Here is a 21,218-nt window from a genome sequence, read left to right on the forward strand (position 1 = left end):
TCCACAGAGTTAAAAAGCAGTTATTCTGTGCATACATGCTTAGCACTGCAGCCATAGAGAAAGGCTAGTGGTAAATCTCTAAGAATGAAGGACTGTAAAATGAGTAAAATTAATGGAGAAATGTCCCTTGACAGCAGAGGAGACACACAGGCCATGACTGGGCATGCTGGGAAGTTTTTCTCATCCCTCTCCTGGGCCACTGCGTGTGAGGGGGAAACTAAGCACTTGGCAAAAGCCCCATCTGTTTCCAAGAGCTGAGAGGCAACGTGAGCAGGTTGGCTTTTGACAAGCCAAGGAAGGGACTAAGAATGGCTTTCAAAAATGAAAACAAATGATGTCATCCACAAGGACAGGTCACTGTGCACTGTGCACAAGACATACTGTACTTAAATTCAGCTGCATATATAATAGATTAAAATATAAAATATCTGTGCTTTTTATATTTATTCTTCATTAACGTTATGGAGCAGTGCTATGTCTTTATATATTATTGATTTCTTAAGAAAATAGTGCAACAAATATATAGGGATCTTACTTTTCTCCTGACAATTTGCATCAAATAGAATATTTACATTTGAGTGCAGAAATGAGATTAGGTATGACTGAATAAAATTGTGTAGTGTCCAGTTATGTAACTTTTTGTGACTAACCATGTTCCCATGACCATAGTGGACTTTTATAAAATCTTTCTAGTGTCCCACAGATATTGCTAAATTAACAATTCTTAGACATGAATTAGACATGCCTACTTTATGTGCTTACCACATATAAGGCTAAATTTGATGTTAATTCCAACTAGAATAGACATACAGAAATCAATGGAATCTGCATTGCTTATAACTAGGGGCAGGATTTCTATGACATGTCATTCCCCCCCCCCCCCGCAACCTATGTTTGAGCCAATGGGTTGCTTTGAGCATATTTATGAGTTATCTGGTAAGAAAGGCCAGTTTACTCATAAACATGTTTGAACTTGCTTATGGCTTCAAATGTAGGTTGCAGAGAAAATGTGAAATGTCATAGAAATCCTTCCCCTACTTATAAACAATGCTTCATTACGTCTATTCCGCTTGGGACTGATTTTGGATTTAGTCTACAGATTTAACATGTCTTTTTCTACTGCATCTGAGTTAGCAGATCAAGGTCTATGTATATAAAAGATACTGGATATCGTTATTTATACAATCCTATACATGTTTACCCAGAAGTAAATCCCAGTGAGCTGATTACTGTTTGCCCCAGGAAAATGGGCACAGGATTCAGCCTTAAAGCTTGATCCAGGTATAGTAGTATCAACAAAGGTTGCCGCCAGTGGCATCATATGTTGAGCTGTCTATATACCTATTGAGACAGTGCACATTGAATATCTGTTCCACCATTCTGCTGTCGCAAAAAGAGGCTGGGTGTTAGTTCTACAAACCACTGTGCAGCCACATCTTTAAAGCAGGGGTAAATATAAGAACAGAGCCGGTCACAGACACCACCAAAAATAACCACAAGAAGATGCGGTCAAGGACCTGAGCTACAAACTTCCAGTCCTGCACCACCTAGAAGAGAAAATGGCAGTTGTGAGTGTTATGCTCATTTGACATCAGGAGCTGTTTAACAGAGGAAGACAATTCTAGATCATGCTGTAGAGCACCAACAACGCTGAAACACTGAATGTGCCTAACCCCCTGATGGATTCTTATCACCTCATTAGCAGCGATAACTAGTGTTAGCCTTTCATATCAGATGTTTAGGGCTGAAAAGCATATTTAAGGACAGAAAATGAATTAATGTTACATATGTCATGATCAGTAAGCCAACGCAGAAATTCTACAAGGACTTAGCAATAACTGTATTGTCTTTAAAAAGACAAATATTTCAAGTGAAATATTTTAATGAAAACCCTTCTAATGAATAATTTAATGAAGGAATGTTAAAAAAAAGCAAGATATGGTCTACTGATGGACTCTGACTAAAATATAAGGGATTATTTAGGACTAGGCTGTGTGTAACCTGACTTCTGATCTCAGTTGTGCCCCTCACAGTATCCAAAGTTGTCAGATTTAGGTGCAGGGGTGGGGATGGGGGTTGGATTTTCCCTTTAAAATAAGACACATCTGAAGAAAATTGTGGTGGAGGGTTAATGATGCCACACCATAACATTTTGGTGACAGCACCAAAGGTGAGGCTCCTGGCTCCTTTTTTAAAAATGTATTCTCGAAGGCTTTCACGGCCGGGATCTAATGGTTGTTGTGGGTTTTTTGGGCTCTTTGGCCGTGTTCTGAAGGTTGTTCTTCCTGACGTTTCGCCAGTCTCTGTGGCCGGCATCTTCAGAGGACAGCACTTTTTTTTCCTTTTTTTTCTTTTTAAGGAACTGACTCCTGGACTTACTAAAATTGCCCATTGTTAGAACAGACAAGGCACTTCCTACATTCTTAAACAAGGAATGCTTTCTGAACAAACTTGGCACAGATGAGAAATGGCTTTAAATGTATTAAAAAGGTCCTGCCTGCTTGATCAGTTTGAAACCCAATGTGAAATTATGGCAGATTCCAATTAGAAAAGGGACAGACTGTGCCAAGCGGAAACCAGCCCCTTTCTTGATCTCTAACACATACCTGCCTAATGAAGTGCTCCTTTTTAACATGCCTGGAGATATACTTGATGGAATCGGCGGCCTTTTCCAAGAACGCAATCACCACTTTTTCTCCGTCTTTGAACTGTTTGTGTTTATGTTTTCTTGTCAGCTTTTGTTTCAAGGTTTCTTCAGGATCAGAGAACGAGTAGCGGTCAATGTGGCCCTTCATGCAGAGCAGCCTGGGGAGTTTCTGAAGGAAGAGTCTTTTCACCCAAGGGGCCATTGGATGGTAGGTGGTCGAAGAGCGATGATGTACGTTGATGACAAAAACAGTCACAATGATAGACAAGGTAACAAAAATCATGATGAACAACAAATATTCCCCAATCAAAGGGATTACTTTGGAGGAGGAAGGGATGATTTCTTCAATGACTAAGAGAAAAACAGTAAGGGAGACCAAAACAGAAGTCGACAAGGAGAGCTTCTCTCCTTCATCAGAGGGCAAGTAAAAAACCAGCACAGTTAAAAAAGACAATCCCAGGCACGGGATTATTAAGAAAAGAGTGTAAAACAGGGGGAGCCGTCTCAGAACAAAAGAATAGGTTATGAAAGGGTAGGAATACAATCCATCTTTTCGGTTTCCCTTCATTCCCTTAGCATTTAAGATTTCCCATTCCCCATTATCAAAAAAATCTGTCCTGTCCACATTTTCATCTACTAGGATTAAATCAACCATGCTGCCATCGTAAGTCCACGATCCAAATTTCATTGAACAATTCTGCCTATCGAATGGGAAGAAGGTCACATCCATAGTGCAGGAACTTTTGTAACTGGCTGGAGGTGTCCAGACGACGATCCCATTGTATCTGACAATTGCTTTTGTCATCAGGGAACCTTCAAAGCGTCCATCAGCACTAGAAAGAGTTGGGAGGGGGAGGGAAAGAAGCAAAAAATTCCTGTGTTTTAAGTTGTTTTGACTCCATTTTTCTTACACTGTGACTTTTCATTTATGTCATGTTAGTAATGGTAAATAGATACCCAATATGCAATAAATTCCAGTAAAAACTTCTTTCTAAACACCATTACATGGAAATTGTTGTGTGCTCTGGGACCTCCAAAATAATATGCACCAAGCCATGAAACTTAAAAATACCAACTTTTTGTGCAGGATTCTTATACTCACTTTTCAAATAAAACAATATCAGGAAGCCAGAGAGATTCAGATGGGACCCGAATCGCTGTGATCCCACCGTAGTCTTCTGGATTCCAGCACAATTTGTGGTCAATCCATTCCTGCAATAATCAGCAAAAAGCAACAGAGCTGAAGTTTCGTGAGTATAGCCACACCGGATGGTCTATCACCCAAATATTTCAGCCCCTGAAAATGGTCAGCACTTAGGTACATAGCCACAGATCAGCATAAGGCAAGAAAAAGATATGAAGCTGCTGTTGAGACATTCATGTGGCATGTGTCCCTCACAACATCAGCGGATCTCCATGTCTTTAAACTGGTGACGTTAGGCATTCCCCATGTAGGGACTAACGCTCACAATCCCTACAGATTATGGAAGTTGCAGCCGAACCTATATGGAGGGCACCCAATTGAAGAAAGTTGTCCCAGAATAAGCAAGTTACATTAAGGCAAGAAACTCACACAACTTTTCAGAATGCAGCAGAATTCATACATTTTAAGTCATAGAAGTCCACCAGTAAGATTGATCTTTTGATATTTTTTGTAAAAAAAGAGAAGTGTAGAAAGAAAAGGATATGTTTTCCCATTGATTCAGGCTTCCCAGCTAGCTTTCTTCTAAGACTTCTTTTAAAAGCAGCTTGACCTCTGCAGACATGAGCAGCCGATCAGGCTTATTTCTGTGTCCTGCAAAGCCTCCTGCACTTTTTAAATGCATTAGGCATTAAAAAAAGGAGTTAGAGAAGGCCAAGTTGCTTTTTTTCTGGTCCTCTGGCAACCTAATATTGATTTGCAATGCAGAAGCTATCTCAGAGTGACATCACGCTTGCTGTAATAAAAGAGAAGTACCTCTCCATTTAGATTTATTATTTATAAGTTTTTAAGGCTGTCTGGTGGGAAAGCAAATAAAAGAAAAAGGAGTATGCTAACTAAAATCAATAACAACAATGAAAACACCTTCCTGTAGAGAATTTAGGCACAAGCCTTTTACAACATCCAGTTCTCCTGCCATCCCTCATACCTGGTATGCTCCTTTTTGGGAATTTCCCAAATAACCTGTCTCTCTGCATCACGCTTGCAGTAGGCATGGCAAAGTTTGGTAGGGATTTAAAAAAAAAAAAAAAAGATTATCCATTTACCCCTCTCTTGCCGTATGCCCTGTTCTCCAGCAATGGGATATAACGGGGTTAGCCGTCTTACAGTGAGGGAGGAGAGACATTGTCCAATTCTGTGCATGCATACTCAGAAATAAGGTCTGCTGCTATGTGTTTTTACAGCCATATGACCCAAATTTGCACACCATTTGCAGTTACACCTTTGATTTCTCAAATTCCAAGTTAAGCTCCTCTGCATAATTCGCTAAAATATTCATCCCCCTCTTTGATGCTTACATGCTTCAGCTGCTAAGAATCAATTACAGCCTGCAACACAGATAATGCACAATTTAATCCTTTCCATTACTTTTCATTATATCATCTTTTTCTAAGGACACTGAATTTGTTCCTTTGCCCTTCTTCATAGGAAAGTTCGTCTAGCTGTAATTAAAAAGACGATCACAGCAAAGCGTTACAAAAGTGGATCCACCTGCTCCTAAGCTTCCTCCCAACATGTGAACTGAGAATTCCTAGGAGGGCACCAATGCCTTTAATTCCATGTCTAGAAAGGACCTACTAGGAGGTAGCATGGAGTTAGCCACCAGTACAGTCTTGTGTATGATTTGGTTCCCTATTGATCAGGTGTTGCTAAGAGCTGTGGACAACTATCCCATATGGTGATCTATTGAACTGTAAGCAGCAGATTTGCAGTGAAGTTGTTGCTGCTGCTGTTGCTGTGTGCCATCAAGTCGCTTCCGACTTATGACAACCCTATGAATTAGAGACTTCTCAAAAGTCCTATTGTCAACAGCTCCACTCAGCTCTTGCAAACTCAAGGTTGTGACTTCCTTTATTGAGTCAATCCATCTCTTATTTGGTCCAACTTTTCCTAGCATTATTGTCTTTTCCAATGAGTCTTATCTTCTCACAATCTGTTCAAAGTACAACAGCCTCAGTTTAGTGGTTTTGCTTTTAGGTCACGAAGCCCTCGTCTAACAATAAATTTCAAATGAATCCATCGTTTTTCTGTCAACTTTCTTCACTGTCCTTCTTTCACATTCATATCCATCAACCCAATGAAGCACTATCAGGCATTGGAGTGACTTCATTTATCTAGGCTGGCCACTGAATAGTGCTGAACTGGACTGGAAGGAGTATAAGAAGGTTCCCATCCCAGTTGACCTTTGTGTAAGCAATAAGGTCTTCTTGAGCTCTGGCATGTTTCTGTATCTTTTGTTTTTCTTCAGTCCTGTTTTCTGGCTTGCTTCTTGATCTGCCCTAATTACACCCACTTTAAGACTGAGTACCTAGGGTTTAGCCCGCTCTTTGGTCCACTGTAGGAATGGACCTGTCCGCTCCTTAAGATGGTGATTAGATTATGTCTATGTTGGAGTGGACTAGCCCACCTCTAGAAAGATCCTATCCATACCTTTCTGAGCCCCTATCAGGGGCTTCTACCTTTTTTTGTGGGGGCAGGATCATCTGGTTTGGATCAGTTCCAGCACCTGTGATCACTGGAACCAATACAAAGCAAACCTTCCAGTTTAAATATGCCAATATCATGAAGTGGTTTAGTACTATACCTATTATTATTATTATTATTATTATTATTATTATTATTATTATTATTATTATTATTATTATTATTATTATTATTATTATTATTATTATTATTATTATTATTATTATTATTATTATTATTATTATTATTATTATTATTATTATTATTATTATTATTATTATCATTATTATTATTATTATTATTATTATTATTATTATTATTATTATTATTATTATTATTAAAAATTAAACATCATTTGTAAATTTAACACTAATACATTGCTTTCCTGTTACCTTTCATTCAGAAAAATAATTAAAGATTCATTATTATTTATTTTATTTTATTAGACTTCTACCCCACCCATCTAGACCAAAGGTCTACTCTGGGCAGTTCACCAGTAATATAAACAAATGCCCCTCGGATAAGAGGTAACAAGCAAATGGTACTTGTTGTACTAAAAAAGACATTTAATGAGATGACCAATTGTTATGTTAACTTTTAAAAAATAACAATGTTAGCAACATCCTTACACAAAAAGTAACCCATTAAAGATAATGTCATCATTTGTAATAGATTTCATCCAAACTCTGGTCAATAGTTGTGTTTTCAAAGGGAATTATCTATTGCACCGTATTCCCAAAATATCTCTATGTATCTTGAGATCATAGCATGAGGCACAGATAGGCACCATTTCAGATTTCTGGAAGCAGGACAACATTCTCACTAGGATGCCTGACACAGAATTTCTCTGATATTGTCAACAATTGGCTGAACACTGAAACCCATGAAACTTCAAATAACCAACACAACTACAAGTCCACAAGAGTGTTGGTCAATAATCTGATATGTCTTGAAACTGAGAGCAATTCAACTTGAAGTCAGAGATGAGTTATGGCTGGTCTTTAACTGGTGAGTAGAGATGATTCTCAGCAATATTGTACTTCAGTCTACCTAAGTATGTCACTACCATTCTCCTTCTTTAAACATAATAGGGTATTTAAAAAAAGTAAGATGGTTAAAAAGTTGATTTTGCCTAGGTACTATGGATTTGGAACAAGTCCCAATGAACTCAACAGAGTTTATTTCTTAATTCATGGGCTTCTGCTGATGAAGGATTTCTATCTTCTACTTTGCATTCAACTATTCTTTAAATTGCATATCTTCCTTAAGTATCATACTGTATAGTGTGCAATGGACAGATTTCAAATTGTTTGTAATGACAACCTGAAGATTTGCCCTTTAAGCCAATGAACAACGGAAACATTTTCTAATATTTAAGGAATGCACAACGTCTTTTAACTTGAGGTACCACATTAGGGTATGCTGGAGAGGGGGAGGAGCCGCACATGTGTATGCGAACACATATACAAATCTAATTCTTACCTGTTTTGAGACTTCCCTATGAAGCAGATGAAGAACAGCTCAATTCTGTGCTGTCTCTACTGAGACATAAGCCCAAATACAACTACTTTCAGGCATGCAAAGCCCATCTCAATTCTGGGCATAAGCCTTCATGATGTGCCTTGCAGGCATGCAAAGCACAGCTCAGTGTTTTGAAAGAGTAGGTTACATACATTTTAAATGTCTTTAAATAGCCCTTATCTCAGACTACTAAATGACAGGTTTCTCTGCTTCCTCTTCCTATACTTCAGTCTGGTTCCTGGAGCTGCTAGTAGCAGTAGCCTTTCCCTCACAGCCCACATGATCAGCTGGGGGGTGGGGAGGGAATCAATATGGAATAGCACATCCTGCAGCTGAGAGCTGCATATAAGCTGCAGGTTATGCAGTTCTGCAAACAGTAACTTACAAAAAGTCATCCTAATTTTTTTCTTCCTCTTTCACTCAAGTCAACCATAGGATATTGCCAATCATCCTTGTGCCATCCATGAAAAAAAATCATAGACCCCAAGGGCTGCTATGTCCTCCTTTGCCAAAATAGTAAACAAAGAGTACTTTTATGTGCTCAGTTTCATGGAACCAATCAAGCTGACCTGAGCTGCAGTCAGACATGTTTGAATCTAGAAAACCCTACAGAAACAGAGTTTCTCTGTGACTTCACACAGTAATTTTGTGTCACTTTCTCAGTCATTTGAGTCCCTTTGCAGATCTTGTGTGTAATGTTGTTTACTTATCTCCATTGGTCATATGAGAATTGAGGAAAGTGTCTTCTCCTATCCTCTAGTATAGCCTTCCTTAACCAGATGTTCCTTCTTCCAGATGTGTCAGACAGGACTACAATGGTCATTTTGACTCAAGATGACTGGAGCAGCAGTTCAACATGTCTGGTGTGTGCTCTGTTAGGAAAGGCTGTTTCAGTTCTTAGCATTTTGTAAGTAGTGTCCCAGCAATTACTCTTTCAAAGAAACTGAGCTCCAGCATTATAAGAAGCTGGAAAATCCCACTTTGCTGAAAAAAGATATGTGTTTAGAAACATTCTCCTAATACGTTATAATTATGATTGTTTTTTATTATGATTGTGATGTTTTTATTGTTATTTAATGATATTTTATGATTTTGTAAGCTGCCCCGAGTAGATGCTGTCTAGGGGGGGCGGGGTATAAATCGAATAAATAAATAAATAAATAAATAAATAAATAAATAAATAAATAAATAAATAAATAAATAAATAAATAAATAAATAAATAAAGTGGTTCCCAGCCTTGGGTAATCCAGATGTTGTTGGACTGCAATTCCTAGAAACCCCAGCCAGCACAGGAAGTGGTGAAGGATTCTTGGAACTGTAGTCCAAGAACTCCTGGGTTACCCAAGGCTGGGAGCCACTGTCCTACTATATTGACGATTTATCAGAGTTTTAGAGATATCTAACAGTAACAGTAGTATTGTGAACAGGAAGTGGCAGGCACACAAAGGATAACCCAGAGTAGGAAATGGCACATCAGTGATCCTCACTAGCTGATAGGGAGAAGAGGGCATAAGGAGAAATTCTTGAGAGTCCAAAATTAATATCACCACCCCAAGAGGTCACAGATGGATCATCTGATAGGGTAGGGTTGGGTCAGGTCAGCAGGCGATGGCGTATCATACTTACAAGTGGATGTGGAGAGCAGAGAAGAATGGATTCTGAGCAACTGATATGAAAATCCAGCATCCCAAATTTATTTATTTATTTACCGCTGTCTTAGTGTAGGACACTACTCTAAGTGGTTTTTTTAAAAAACTGGACCACCCAGAAGATCATCAATCAGGAATTGGGCCTTTTCAGTGATGGTCCTGTCCCTTTGGAACTCCTTACTACCGGAGACACATCAGGTTTCACCATTCCTTATCATCAGAAAACTCGCTAAAGCAGAACTTTATAAAGAGGCCTTTCAAAACACATTGTCTCTGAGGCAGGAATTTATTACTTTATCTTTCGGACCTTATTTCTGACACTATTTGACTTTGTTGATTTTGCTCTAATTTGTTATAATTCGTAGTTCTTTACTTTCTTTTGTATAGTATTTATCACTTGATGTTGTTGGTGGAGGGTGATAGTGTCATGGTAGAGTTAATTTCCTTTATGTTCACCACTCAGGATAGTGAGTTTTCACTAAGTCAGGTAGTATAAATATCAAATAAATCAAATAAAAATGAATAGATGTTGGTATATCTAGTTTGCATTAAAATCTTCACATGATGAAATTTCCTTGTCTAAACAATTATTAAAGGCACATGAACACTGTTCTCTTTTTCATCTGATGACCACAGCTCAACTACTGACACCTATGGGCTTCATCATTGCTCTGCATGAACTAAACAATGCACCCCAGGACGTACACAGCGCAAATTCTGAAATCCAGACTTGCTGGGAAAGACCAAGATTAGTGGACAGTGCCTAGGCTGATTTAAGGGAAATGATTCTGCCTTTAGTAGACTTCTAAAAGAGGAATTAATGAGCACAATATAAAAAAGCAGTATTAGTCAAATAGTTCTCCCCCACCATTATGTCTGTAGCTGTCATATTGCAAGTACACTAAATTAAATAATCTTCACAGACCATTAATCAGCATAACCCTGAAGCTATAACACAATCAAATTATTTAATATGAGATGTAAGCCTGCTTATATCGAAAGGCCAATAGGGCTAAGGTTCCTTAAATTCAAGAACCTCCATCTTTACATCCTTGTGAAACACTCACAGGCAGTAATCAGAATTCACAGGCTTTGGCAATCATCATGACATGTTTTTTGCAACAAATGTTTTAATATAATACATCGTTCTGTAGATATTTTACCTGTTTCAGCCATACGTTAGTTGTCATCAGCTGGTTCTTTTCATCCTGGGGAGGGAGAGAGAGAAGCAACTGTATCAATTTCTTCAAGGAAAAACACACACACACACACACACACACACACACACACACACACACACACACACACACACACACACACACACACACCATTCCTCACAAGTAGAAAGCAAGCAGCCCTTTCTTGAGGTTTCTGGGGAGTTCCATTTCCCTGGGGGAGTTTCTGTACAAAACAACTGAAAAGGTAAAGGTAAAGGTTCCCCTTGACAATTTTTTGTCCAGTCGTGTCCGACTCTAGGGGGCGGCGTTCATCCCACTCTTCAAGCCATAGAGCCAGCGTTTTGTCCAAAGACAATCTTCCATGGTCACATGGCCAGTGCGACTTAGACACGGAACGCTGTTTACCTTCCCACCGAGGTGGTCCCTATTTATCTACTCGCATTTGCGTGCTTTCGAACCGCTAGGTTGGCAGGAGCTGGGACAAGCGACGGGTGCTCATTCCGTTGCGTGGATTCGATCTTACGACTGCCGGATCTTCTGACCCTGCAGCACAGGCTTCTGCGGTTTAGCCCTCAGCGCCACCACGTCCCTCAAAACAACTGAACTGACTCTTTAATGGCATGCCTCTTCAGACTTATAACCTTATAGCTTGTACTTAATGGTGGCAAGTGAGGGAGAGGTGATGTTACTTGGCCAATTCTAAGCCAGCTCCTACACTTGAGTTGCAAACGTTGGCCTTGAAGGCTGCCCCTCAACATTTTGTAGCTTCATGGTTGGAAGAAATCAGCTATTTTGGCTTTGCAGTGGTTTTCAGAGACTCTGGAAACCTCATAGGCTAGCCCATGGTCACTTTATAGCCAGCTGTGCTCTCCTGCACTGGGGACTGAGTCTTTGCAAGGACAGAAGTAGTAAAGGAGTACAACATCACCACCTGTAATTAGCTGGCAGTGTAGAACCTCTTGATCGGTCAGGCTGAAAGCAGAGCCCTCCGCCCTTGTCTGGTTTGCAGAAAACTACTTGCTGTCCTTAATTCTTCAACATTGTCACATCCCAGTTTCTTGGCAAAGATTCGATACAGCGGCCAATGACACCTGCAGTCGGTGGTGTTGTGATGTCTGAGAAGGGCCTGGATGGAATCCTTGGTTGTGGGAAGGGGGACTGCACTGGTGTGCTCCATCCAGAGACGCTGTCCCTGGTTTATACAGACAAAACCCTTTCTATTCCGGCAGTCTGTCCCTACTCTAACCATTATAGGAACAACTATAAGCAGGTATTGAAAGCAATAACTCTCTTCTGCTCAGAGGTATTATATAGTTGTCACTGGTCCAGTGTATGACCCAGAGACCTTGGCATCCATGTATGTGAAGGAGAGGGAGATGGAGAATGTGCAGTATACTTCACTTTGTGTGACAATGAGGAAGAGTCTCCAGAGGTGTTCCACCTTGTAAGCCTCTAGTATCAACCACATACATGTCAAACAAAGCACACACCTTTCAAACATATATATCTGAGATCCTAAATGCTATAGGGACAGATTACGCTCTTCTACAGCATTCCTACCTCTACCATGTTCACTGATTGTCAGAAAGGAGAACAACTGGGATATGTTTAGGGGAACATGAAAAGCATTGACAGAAGGAAATGGGAGCAAATATACTGTTGTCTGGTACTACTCAAGGACACCAGATATGCTTATCTCTCCTAGCGGGACCCAAAGAAACGGGTCTATACTAGAGATGGGGACGAATATAAAAACGGATCAGTTTTTCCAACGAATATAGCCAATTCATTAAATATGTGTCGATCCGTATTTGTGGGTTCCAGAGACCCCCACGAATAAGAAGGGACAAATATTTACCTGCTTTTATTCATCCTTCATATTTTAAAAAAACCAAAAACAAACATTTTGCCTACCAGCCGCCGGTCAGCTGATCAGCGGCAGAAAGGCAGCCATCACCACACACAGCCATTCAATACCACAGCCTACCCTCACCCCCTTCCTTTCCCTACCTTAGGTGCCACCCCACCCCACCCCCACCCCCACCAACACCCTCTTACCTCAATCACTGCTGCCGAGTCTTCTGGCCTCACAGCCATGCATGTAAAAATGGAGACTGGTTTTCCTTTGCAAAGATGTCAGCTGCAGCTTCCCTACCCTAAATGAAGCCGCAACTGCCATCTTTGCAAAGGGCAGCCAGTCTCCCTTTTTACACACCGTCACTGCGGAGGCCTGATGGAGACCTCTGCAGCAGCTATTAAGGTAAGGGGGTGTTGGTGGCAGTGGGATGGGGGCTAAGGTAGGGAAAGGAAGGGGACGTGGGGTAGGCTGTTGAGGTGCCTGGCTGTGTGTGGGGGGTGTTTGCCTATCAGCTTCTGATCAGTTGATCAGCGGCCGGTAGGCATAATGGGCTTCTGTGTGGTGTTGTAAACTCTCCTGGGGAGACCCAATTTATGAGTAAATAACTTGGATGTCTGATATCCAATCTTCACCAAAGTTGGCAGGCGTCTTGAGGAAAGACATAGGAAGCTCCATTGTGATTCTGGATTATCTAAGGACCTGGGGGGAGCTTTCCTGTGGGGTCCTCTTTGTGACTATATAACTTGGGGGTCGATGATCTAATATTCACCAAACTTTCAGGAGTTGTAGAAAAGCGTCTGGGGAAGCTTCCCTGCAAATTTGGTGTCTCTAGGTTGTTGGGAGCCAGTGTTATAGCCATTTAAAGTGCAGACAAATCAATGGATCGATCCATCGATTTGTCAAAGAATATTCGTATATTCGTATTCATTGATCCGTTAACCTTGATGAATAATGGATCAACCCGAATCGCCATTTTTTAATTTGTCCCCATCTCTCGTTTATACATTTACCCACCACATCTACTAGTTGAGATATCTTTAATCCAAAGTACACCCTTATGGTATCGTTGGAATGTTTCACTGGTCGGATCCACTTCTGATACCCCCGAAACAAGTGCCGCAATAGGGCATCTTCATTCTCTGCAAACGAGCTGAACACAGTAAAAGCTGAAAGAAAAGAAGAGAAGAGAGAAAATTATATAGAGGTAGGGAGATACAAGACAGACTGCTACCAAAGTCTGTGGTTAAAAACATACTTCTTAGCCACAAGAAGAATTGGAAAAATAGTGGGGGGTTATTTTCTGTGATTTACTAACTCCATAGAAAATTCAATGGGTATGTGGGCATATAAGGAAAGTTCAACATGTTTGCAGATTAATCACTGTGTACAAGAGAAGTGCAGGTAGTGAGGTATTCAAACTGCTTTTGTCTTGCTTTGTGTCTTCCTGATCACATTGAGGGTGGTGTCTTCAGCTAAGCAAGAGGTGATAGTTCAGCATTAAAGTACTTCCTTCAGTTCTATACCCGTAGCTGAAAATATCTTTAATAAGAACTTATTCTTCTTTTTTTTAAGCTGCTTGTTTATGCCACCTCAGAATGGCTGTGTCTTGTCCATTTGGACTAGAAGACACCCATATGGTGCTTATCTTACTTTGCAGGGGAATGGGGAAAACATCTGTTTTCATGAACAAGTGCCCCAAATCTGACGAGACTTTCTGGACCCACCTTGCCTTTATCTTTCTTTATAGTTCCTTCATTGGCCTCAGTTTTGCTCAGCAGAACTCTTTGAAATGTGAGGCCGGGAGAGCTATTTGCAACCTGGATAGGTGGCAGGCATGCTGAAGGTGGCAAGGGAAGGGGGTGTTCAGGTTTTTATCTTGCTGCCCAGGCTGTTCACTGCCTTGTTAGTGCCTGCAGTCCCTTTGTTTTGGCCTCCCAGAGCTTTCCACCCAGCATCCAAGGCTGACCTGCTTTCTTGCATCTTTGGAACATTGCTTTCAGAACAAATCTTTGGGCTGATATGCCCATGTGTTTACTTTGGGTTTGCTTCTTTTTTTAAAAAAAAAAAATCATACTTGACTGATATGTGTTTTTCCCCTGAGTTCTGGAAGGGGAAAAGGAGAAACAGAAGGAGGAATCTTGGTTTCTTTCCTCTCAGGAAGACACAGACACACGTACACATGCATGTACTGGATGATCCGAGGAGGCCCTCAACAGCTTCAGCCAAGAGATGCAACAGTTGATGCTGAGCTAGGTCACTTTGGAAGTGGAACTAATAAAGGGGGTCAGTGGGGAAGGTTATGACGGTAATAGCAGAGAAAGGTGTGAGGTGCTACTGGGAGGAATGTACCTCGTTTGACCCTCTGCTGTGCGGGCGTTTGCAATGCACCTTCCTTGGGTAACGAAATATTTATTGTGTGAACAGTCATAACAGTTTCAATACAATATGCCAGGGTGCAATACAGAAAGCTTCACATCAGCTTGTCAAGCACTTGTCCGAAACATATTATTTCTACTACTGTCCCCGACTGGTAGCAACATTTTATGGAAGGTTGGAATTAGAGTTGGTGCCTCTACCTTTACTTTTCAGAAAACATATAATTCTGCCTCAGCTGACAAGAAGAATAAGGCTCCAGTACCTTTTAGGGACTGTATAAAAGAAAAAGAAAATCAGTAGGTACCCTCCTTTCTCACCTCTGGATGAACTCATTAAAATTTCCTCATACCCAAGAATTCACTGAACATCTGGTCTCTTCAAGGAACACTTATACATCATTGCCCAGAGTAAGGATGTTCTCCTTATTTTTAAGGAAAAGGAACATGAAGATATGTTGATGGTATCAATAACAAGGCAGTTGTAGGATCAGACTTGGAAATAACATGATAAAAAGGAACAGCATTATTCACAACAAGTTACTTTTTAAAGTGGATCAGGGCAATCATATTACTTTTTAAAGTAGGAAAAACACCATTGTGACAATCTTTTACACAACAACTAATGTTTAATTATTGCATAAATCTTACATTTTAGGAGGATTTGTGTGGGTGGCCATTTTTAATGGTTTTTGATTTCAAATTATTTTTAAAATAACTGTTACACATCAGTAGAGTGTTACTTTCCTTAACTATTTACATGACTAGTCTGTTACATAAGTTATTGTTATGTATCACCTACTTGGAATCAGTTTATAGTGTCCTTAACAGGCCTTTCAAGGTAAATGAGATATTTAAAGTTTTACCAGTTCTACTCCCCCAGTGAGCTTTCATAGCAGAGTGGGGATTTAAACCCAGGCATCCTAAAGCCTAGCCTATCACTCTATCCACTACACTATACTGAACATCATGTTACAAATAATTCTACCAGATCAACTACATGCTTGTTTTTTTAGCAATTGTTCCAAAGTCTGAGTATGATGAGTAAGTGTGACACTCTGAATCCCAGAGGATCATCATGTACACACACACACACCCAAATGATTCAAGGAAAAGCTCTAGTGTAAAAGTATTGATTTTACTTTCTGAAATGCATTATATCACCACATTTTGAATAGTAATAATAATATAATTTATTGTCATTGTAAGTATATACACAGTATACCATACAACGAAATTCACAGACACCCAGAGACCAGACACATGCACACACATAACATTCCCCAAACACTCCCCACCCACTAGAAGTCCCAACCACTAAAAATACAAACATCTACACCTCAGGCCAAGTAACACAGTCCAACTAATTATTCACTACTGGTGGTCTTTAAGCTCATTATTAATTGCAATTATAGCTCTAGGATAAAAACTATTTAGAAAACGTGTGGTCCGAGTCTTAATTGTTCTATATCTTCTGCCAGACGGTAACAGTTCAAAAAAGTTATAAGCAGGATGGGAAGAGTCTCTCAGGATGCTGTGTGACTTCCTCAGATAGCGGGATGTGAAGATGTCATCCAGGGTTGGTAGCTGGAGCCCGATGATATTCTGGGCAATTTTAATGGTTCTCTGTAGAGCTTTTTTGTCCGCTACAGAGCTACTCCCAAACCATGCCAGAATGCCGTAAGTTAGGACACTCTCAATGGTGCTACGGTAGTAGGACAGAAGTAAATGCTGTGATAAATTTAACTTCCCGAGCATTCTCAGGAAATACAGCCTCTTCTGTGCCTTCTTTATTAGCATGTTGGCATTTATAGTCCATGAGAGGTCCTCTGAGATGTAAGTACCCAGAAATTTAAAACTACCAACTCTCTCCACTTCCTCACTTGAGTGTAGTATCACATGACAAATGTTTAAAGGAATGTGAGCATGGTAAAGTATAACCAAACCAGATACGGAAGTACTTACCCTGCCTTCAGCTAGCAGTACACAAACACCCCATTTTCTCCACATGGAAGGTTACATATTTGCACCAGAGAGGTTCCTTGGTGTGTAAGATCTCCCAGGATTAAGACTTCCAGTGTCCCAAGGTTTTTGCATGCACAAGGAGCATACTCATTAGTAGGGACCTCTCCTTAGCAGATTTGTTGCTTTCCACATGGAAAAAGAAAATCAGAAAGAGGAAGGGCTAGATGCTCCCCTGCTCAAAAGCTGGATAAAAGCAATAGAGTTAATATTATAGCCCCAAAATGGGTCAAGATTCAGTAGCATAAGCAAAAGAGGAAAGAAAATGTAGAAGGCAATTGGGAAGAAAGGAGAGAGCTAATCCCATAGGCTATGTGAAATAAGGAAATGTGCCTGTTATATCATTTAATGTCATCCTTGTGAAGAGTTGGATAAAATATGGTTTTTAAAAAGAATTAAATGTATTAGAGAATTGCTCCAAAAGCACTACTGTAATCCCTTGGCTTTGAAAAGGGAAAGAAAAAAAGAGAGGTTGACTGTCCTGTGCTGATAACACTGCTGGAGTAATTACCAGGCAGAAGAAGATAGAAGTAATCACAGGAAATGCTCTTAACATTTTCTTCTGTTTCACACTTTGACTATGAATGTGTCTTTTTTTAAAAAAAGGCCATTCAGCGCCAGCTGTATCGTATCTTCAGCTGGAATCTAAAATGGCACTCGGAGAGCAAAAGGAACAGCTTTCATCTGGCAATAAGACGCACACAGACAATATCCTTTGAAACATTCTCTCCAGGAAGTTTGCAAAGGACTACATACCAAAAATCTGCAGTATTACAGGCATATATCAATTGGGCCACTTAATTATCCTATGATACAGCAGTATCAACACCAGGAGCTATTACATGGGAGATGAATGTGTGGTTCACGAATGGTGTCTAATAAGTCTGAAGGTCAGCATTACGAATTCTGTAAAAGTTTTACCCAAAAGGATGACATATTCAACTGCCGTACTTTTTTGCAACAATGTTGTATGTATCAGAGGGAATTTCCCAATCGAAAAGGTCAAAGGGCTATAAATATACTTTCACATTCCAGACACTAACGATATAAGAACTCCAGAGTAGACCAAAGGCTCATCTACTTCAGGATCTGGTCGCAAGCAGGATGTGAAAACAGTAACACACTCCTACTCATGCTCCACGGTAAACAACCTTCAGAGGCGAAAGGCTAGTATGCTTCATGACTAGTAGTCACCAACAGCTCCAGTTGAGAGTTAATTCAGTCTAATGAAAGTCTATCCCAAATAGAGAACAGCTTCCACAGTAATTGTTGACTATCCTCAGGACTACACCTGTGGCCTCAAGCAACTCCTGATTTCTACTTTTCAATCCCTACTTTTCAATATATATATACATTGGGGGCATAGTGAGGTTCCTGTCACTTCATGTGTTTTTTAGGATGGGTATATACTGTATCTGTAAAAATTGTAAATATCTGATTAATCACTGAGAACATTCTTTCAGACTAGTCGCAAGTGACATTTGTGGCCTCCAATTGAGTTTTTTGACCTCCTTAGTCTTTTGCCTGCCCCTTGTTGCTTCTGTGAAAGAATGGCCAGAAAAGAAATGTTAAGAGTACAGTTTTTCCTTTGGAATCAGAAACATGCCTCCCTCTTTTGAAAGAACAGTAGCACTGTCGGAAACCTCCTGGAACCACTAATGTGCTTCTTTGAAAGATAAACAACATTTTTCCCCACAGGGAATACACCCTCTCAGGTAGGTTCAAGGGTATTGCAATGAGGCCCACTCATCGGCATATGTTGTCCTCTCTTGATCCATGAGAAGGGATGTGTATTTTTAAAACTAAAGACAGGTATGAACTGAATTTATTACAGTCAAAGACCAGCACCAAACTAGAGGCAAAATTAAACTAGAATACATGGCGCAGGGTGGGTTGTTTACAAAAATGCCCAAGGCCTGCAAGTCTACACAATTTACCCCAAAGCAAGCCTCAATAAAGCTAATTGAACTTACTTCCAAGCAAGCTTTCAGGGAATTGCTGTCTCTGTATGTAGCATTCTCTCTTCACAGGAAAACTGACCTTGTAAAAGCCTGCTTCTGAGAGTCCCTATTGCTTAAGGGAGTAACAGCAGACAATATTACATCCTTCCAGATTCTAAGGAAAAAGCCATTTGCTCTTAGTGGTGGTAATGGAGAGGTGACAGTGAAGTGAATTAAAAGCTCAAGACGACCGAATAGTGGGTGAGATCAGTGACATCTGGTACCACTCTTCGCCTTCATTGAAATAGAAAAATTATTCTTGTTTCTCCTGATCCTTTTTAGTTCAATGTGTTCTTCCTTTCTCCCATTCAAATTTAAGTTGCAATCTTATTTCGATTATAAGGGAAGGAGTCCCATAAAACTCAAAACTTGCTTCTCAGTAGGAAAGCATAGGGCTCCATTCTGAGACTATAAGCTCCTTCAGGTAGAGATCTATTATTTTGCTTGTTTGTCTGTAAAGCACTATTATCCTGACTGTACTATATAAAGTAGTGATAACAAATCCCATTATAATTATTTTTATTTCTTATTTCTCAGCATTGCTGGTACATGGGAGCAGACCAAAGAGTCAAGCCTAAACATCAGGAGTCAAAACCTGAAAATGTACAGCTAAGATGGCAAGTTTGCAAAGACCCCAGTTTTTTTTAATTTCTGGAGTCAAATTAGCAGCAACTGGAAATTGTTTTAAATTGGTAACCAAAGATTTTATAACAAATCCAGTTGCTGAAACTAGGAAGAGAAGGAGGATGACCTGATCTTGTTTACATATTCTTTTGATACCTTGCTTTAATACTCGGCATTTTGTAATTTTTGTACTTTCTGTGCTTACAGTGCTGATGATTTAATTTATGTGATCAGTATTATAATACTTTATTTATTTAGTCTTCTCTCTCAAAGATAAGACTCTTAACGATGAAAACTGTTGAAAATATTTTCTCTCCAGGTTCTTTTCTTAATGTAGGTTATTTGTGAATGCACATGCATGGACACACACAAAAGTATTTCAGACATGCCTGAACAGCAAGACTCAGTAGATTAATTTTGCACATCAATGCATCTGTGTTTTTGCAAGCAGTCTTATTTCTGACACATTTCAAACTGGAATAAATTGCACTTACCGGACGTGTTAGCACAGCAAAGGAGGGACACTATCATAAAATCCAGCACTCCCATCATCACGGCCACATTGTCCACCAGATTTCTTGATTTTCATAGGCAAACATCTTCCATCTGAGAAAGGGGTTAAGGCAAAATAATTCTAAACCATGGCTAGGAGCAGAGAGAATAGCTTTTGAGCCTTTATCTTGCACCACTGTGAAGCTTCTTAAAGTACACTTCATTGATTTTCGGTCAGCTGTCACAGGCTGTAAGCTAAAAGAAAAAAACCACACACAAAAAAAATAACCTCTGGGTCCTAAACTCTGCCTTGTTCATCTCATAACCGGCACACTGCTGAAAGCCAAGGTTGCATGAATTTGAGAAACATTAAAGATGGATAAGATATAAGACACATAACCAAGTGTGAATCTAATGTGGCAAGAACGTGTATTTTTGATCATATAATTATTTGGTAAGTCATGAGAACTGCTTCTCTGCATGTTCAAGGTGTTTGCTACAGCACATTTCAGCCCTCTACCTCTCAGCAAGCATAACATGCCATTTCCTTGATGATACAAACACACATATGGACAATGTTTACATTCTCCTGACAGCAACCAGGTCCTGGATGTCTCTCTTGATCCACGAACGGCTCCTATGAAACGTTGGCACCATCAGGCTAGCACAACACAATCTTTGCACTTACAGAGAATATGCATCCACTCACTGGACTGCATTTAAGCATGTGAATCCACTTAAAAGATATGATGCTTCAAACTTCAAAGTAGATATAGGAGATTCCAGCATGGAACATTTGTTTCTTAAAATATGAAGTGGGGAAGGGAAGAAGCTTAAGTGGCATTATGGGAGAATTGATCCATTATGTTTTTAATTACAAATGAGTTGGGAGGCAATAGCTAAGTAAACTGCTTCCAAGGGCTTGATCCAGACCGTGGGCTGACTCTTCCCAGCCTACAGAGTTGATATGCCTTATTATCCACATACGGAGGCAAAAATCTGAAAACGGTGCTCCTTACAAGCTTGCCTTGTATTTTGGAACTGTCAAGCTCAGCTTGCTTTCCCTTTTCATTCCTATCCAGAACTGGAATTTCCAACATGAAAATGCAGGAAATAAATTAGCTCTTTCACACAATAAATGTCAGGAGGGGCCCCAATTTGTCAGAGTTGTATTAGAAAGAAAGAAAGAA

At 39.9% G+C, this 21,218-nt stretch overlaps 1 protein-coding gene across 2 annotated transcripts; it reads right to left on the reverse strand.

The window, feature by feature from the left end:
- Positions 1-636: 636 nt before the first annotated feature.
- On the reverse strand, positions 637-20,544 carry CHRNB3 (cholinergic receptor nicotinic beta 3 subunit). 2 transcript variants are annotated; one of them, XM_020801374.3, is made up of 6 exons: positions 20,031-20,544; positions 13,533-13,684; positions 10,646-10,690; positions 3,750-3,859; positions 2,607-3,480; positions 637-1,547 (listed from the first exon to the last, which is right to left on the reverse strand). In XM_020801374.3, exons 1-6 carry the CDS (start codon positions 20,086-20,088, stop codon positions 1,413-1,415), a joined length of 1,374 nt encoding a protein of 457 aa, XP_020657033.2. In that variant the 5' UTR covers positions 20,089-20,544; the 3' UTR covers positions 637-1,412. The 2 variants fall into 2 exon arrangements, with proteins under 2 accessions (XP_020657033.2, XP_072848054.1); XM_072991953.2 differs by lacking the exon at positions 20,031-20,544 and adding an exon at positions 18,886-18,976.
- Positions 20,545-21,218: the final 674 nt, after the last annotated feature.

This window comes from Pogona vitticeps, chromosome 2, assembly GCF_051106095.1.
Source record: "Pogona vitticeps strain Pit_001003342236 chromosome 2, PviZW2.1, whole genome shotgun sequence".
NCBI classification, from domain to species: domain Eukaryota; kingdom Metazoa; phylum Chordata; class Lepidosauria; order Squamata; family Agamidae; genus Pogona; species Pogona vitticeps.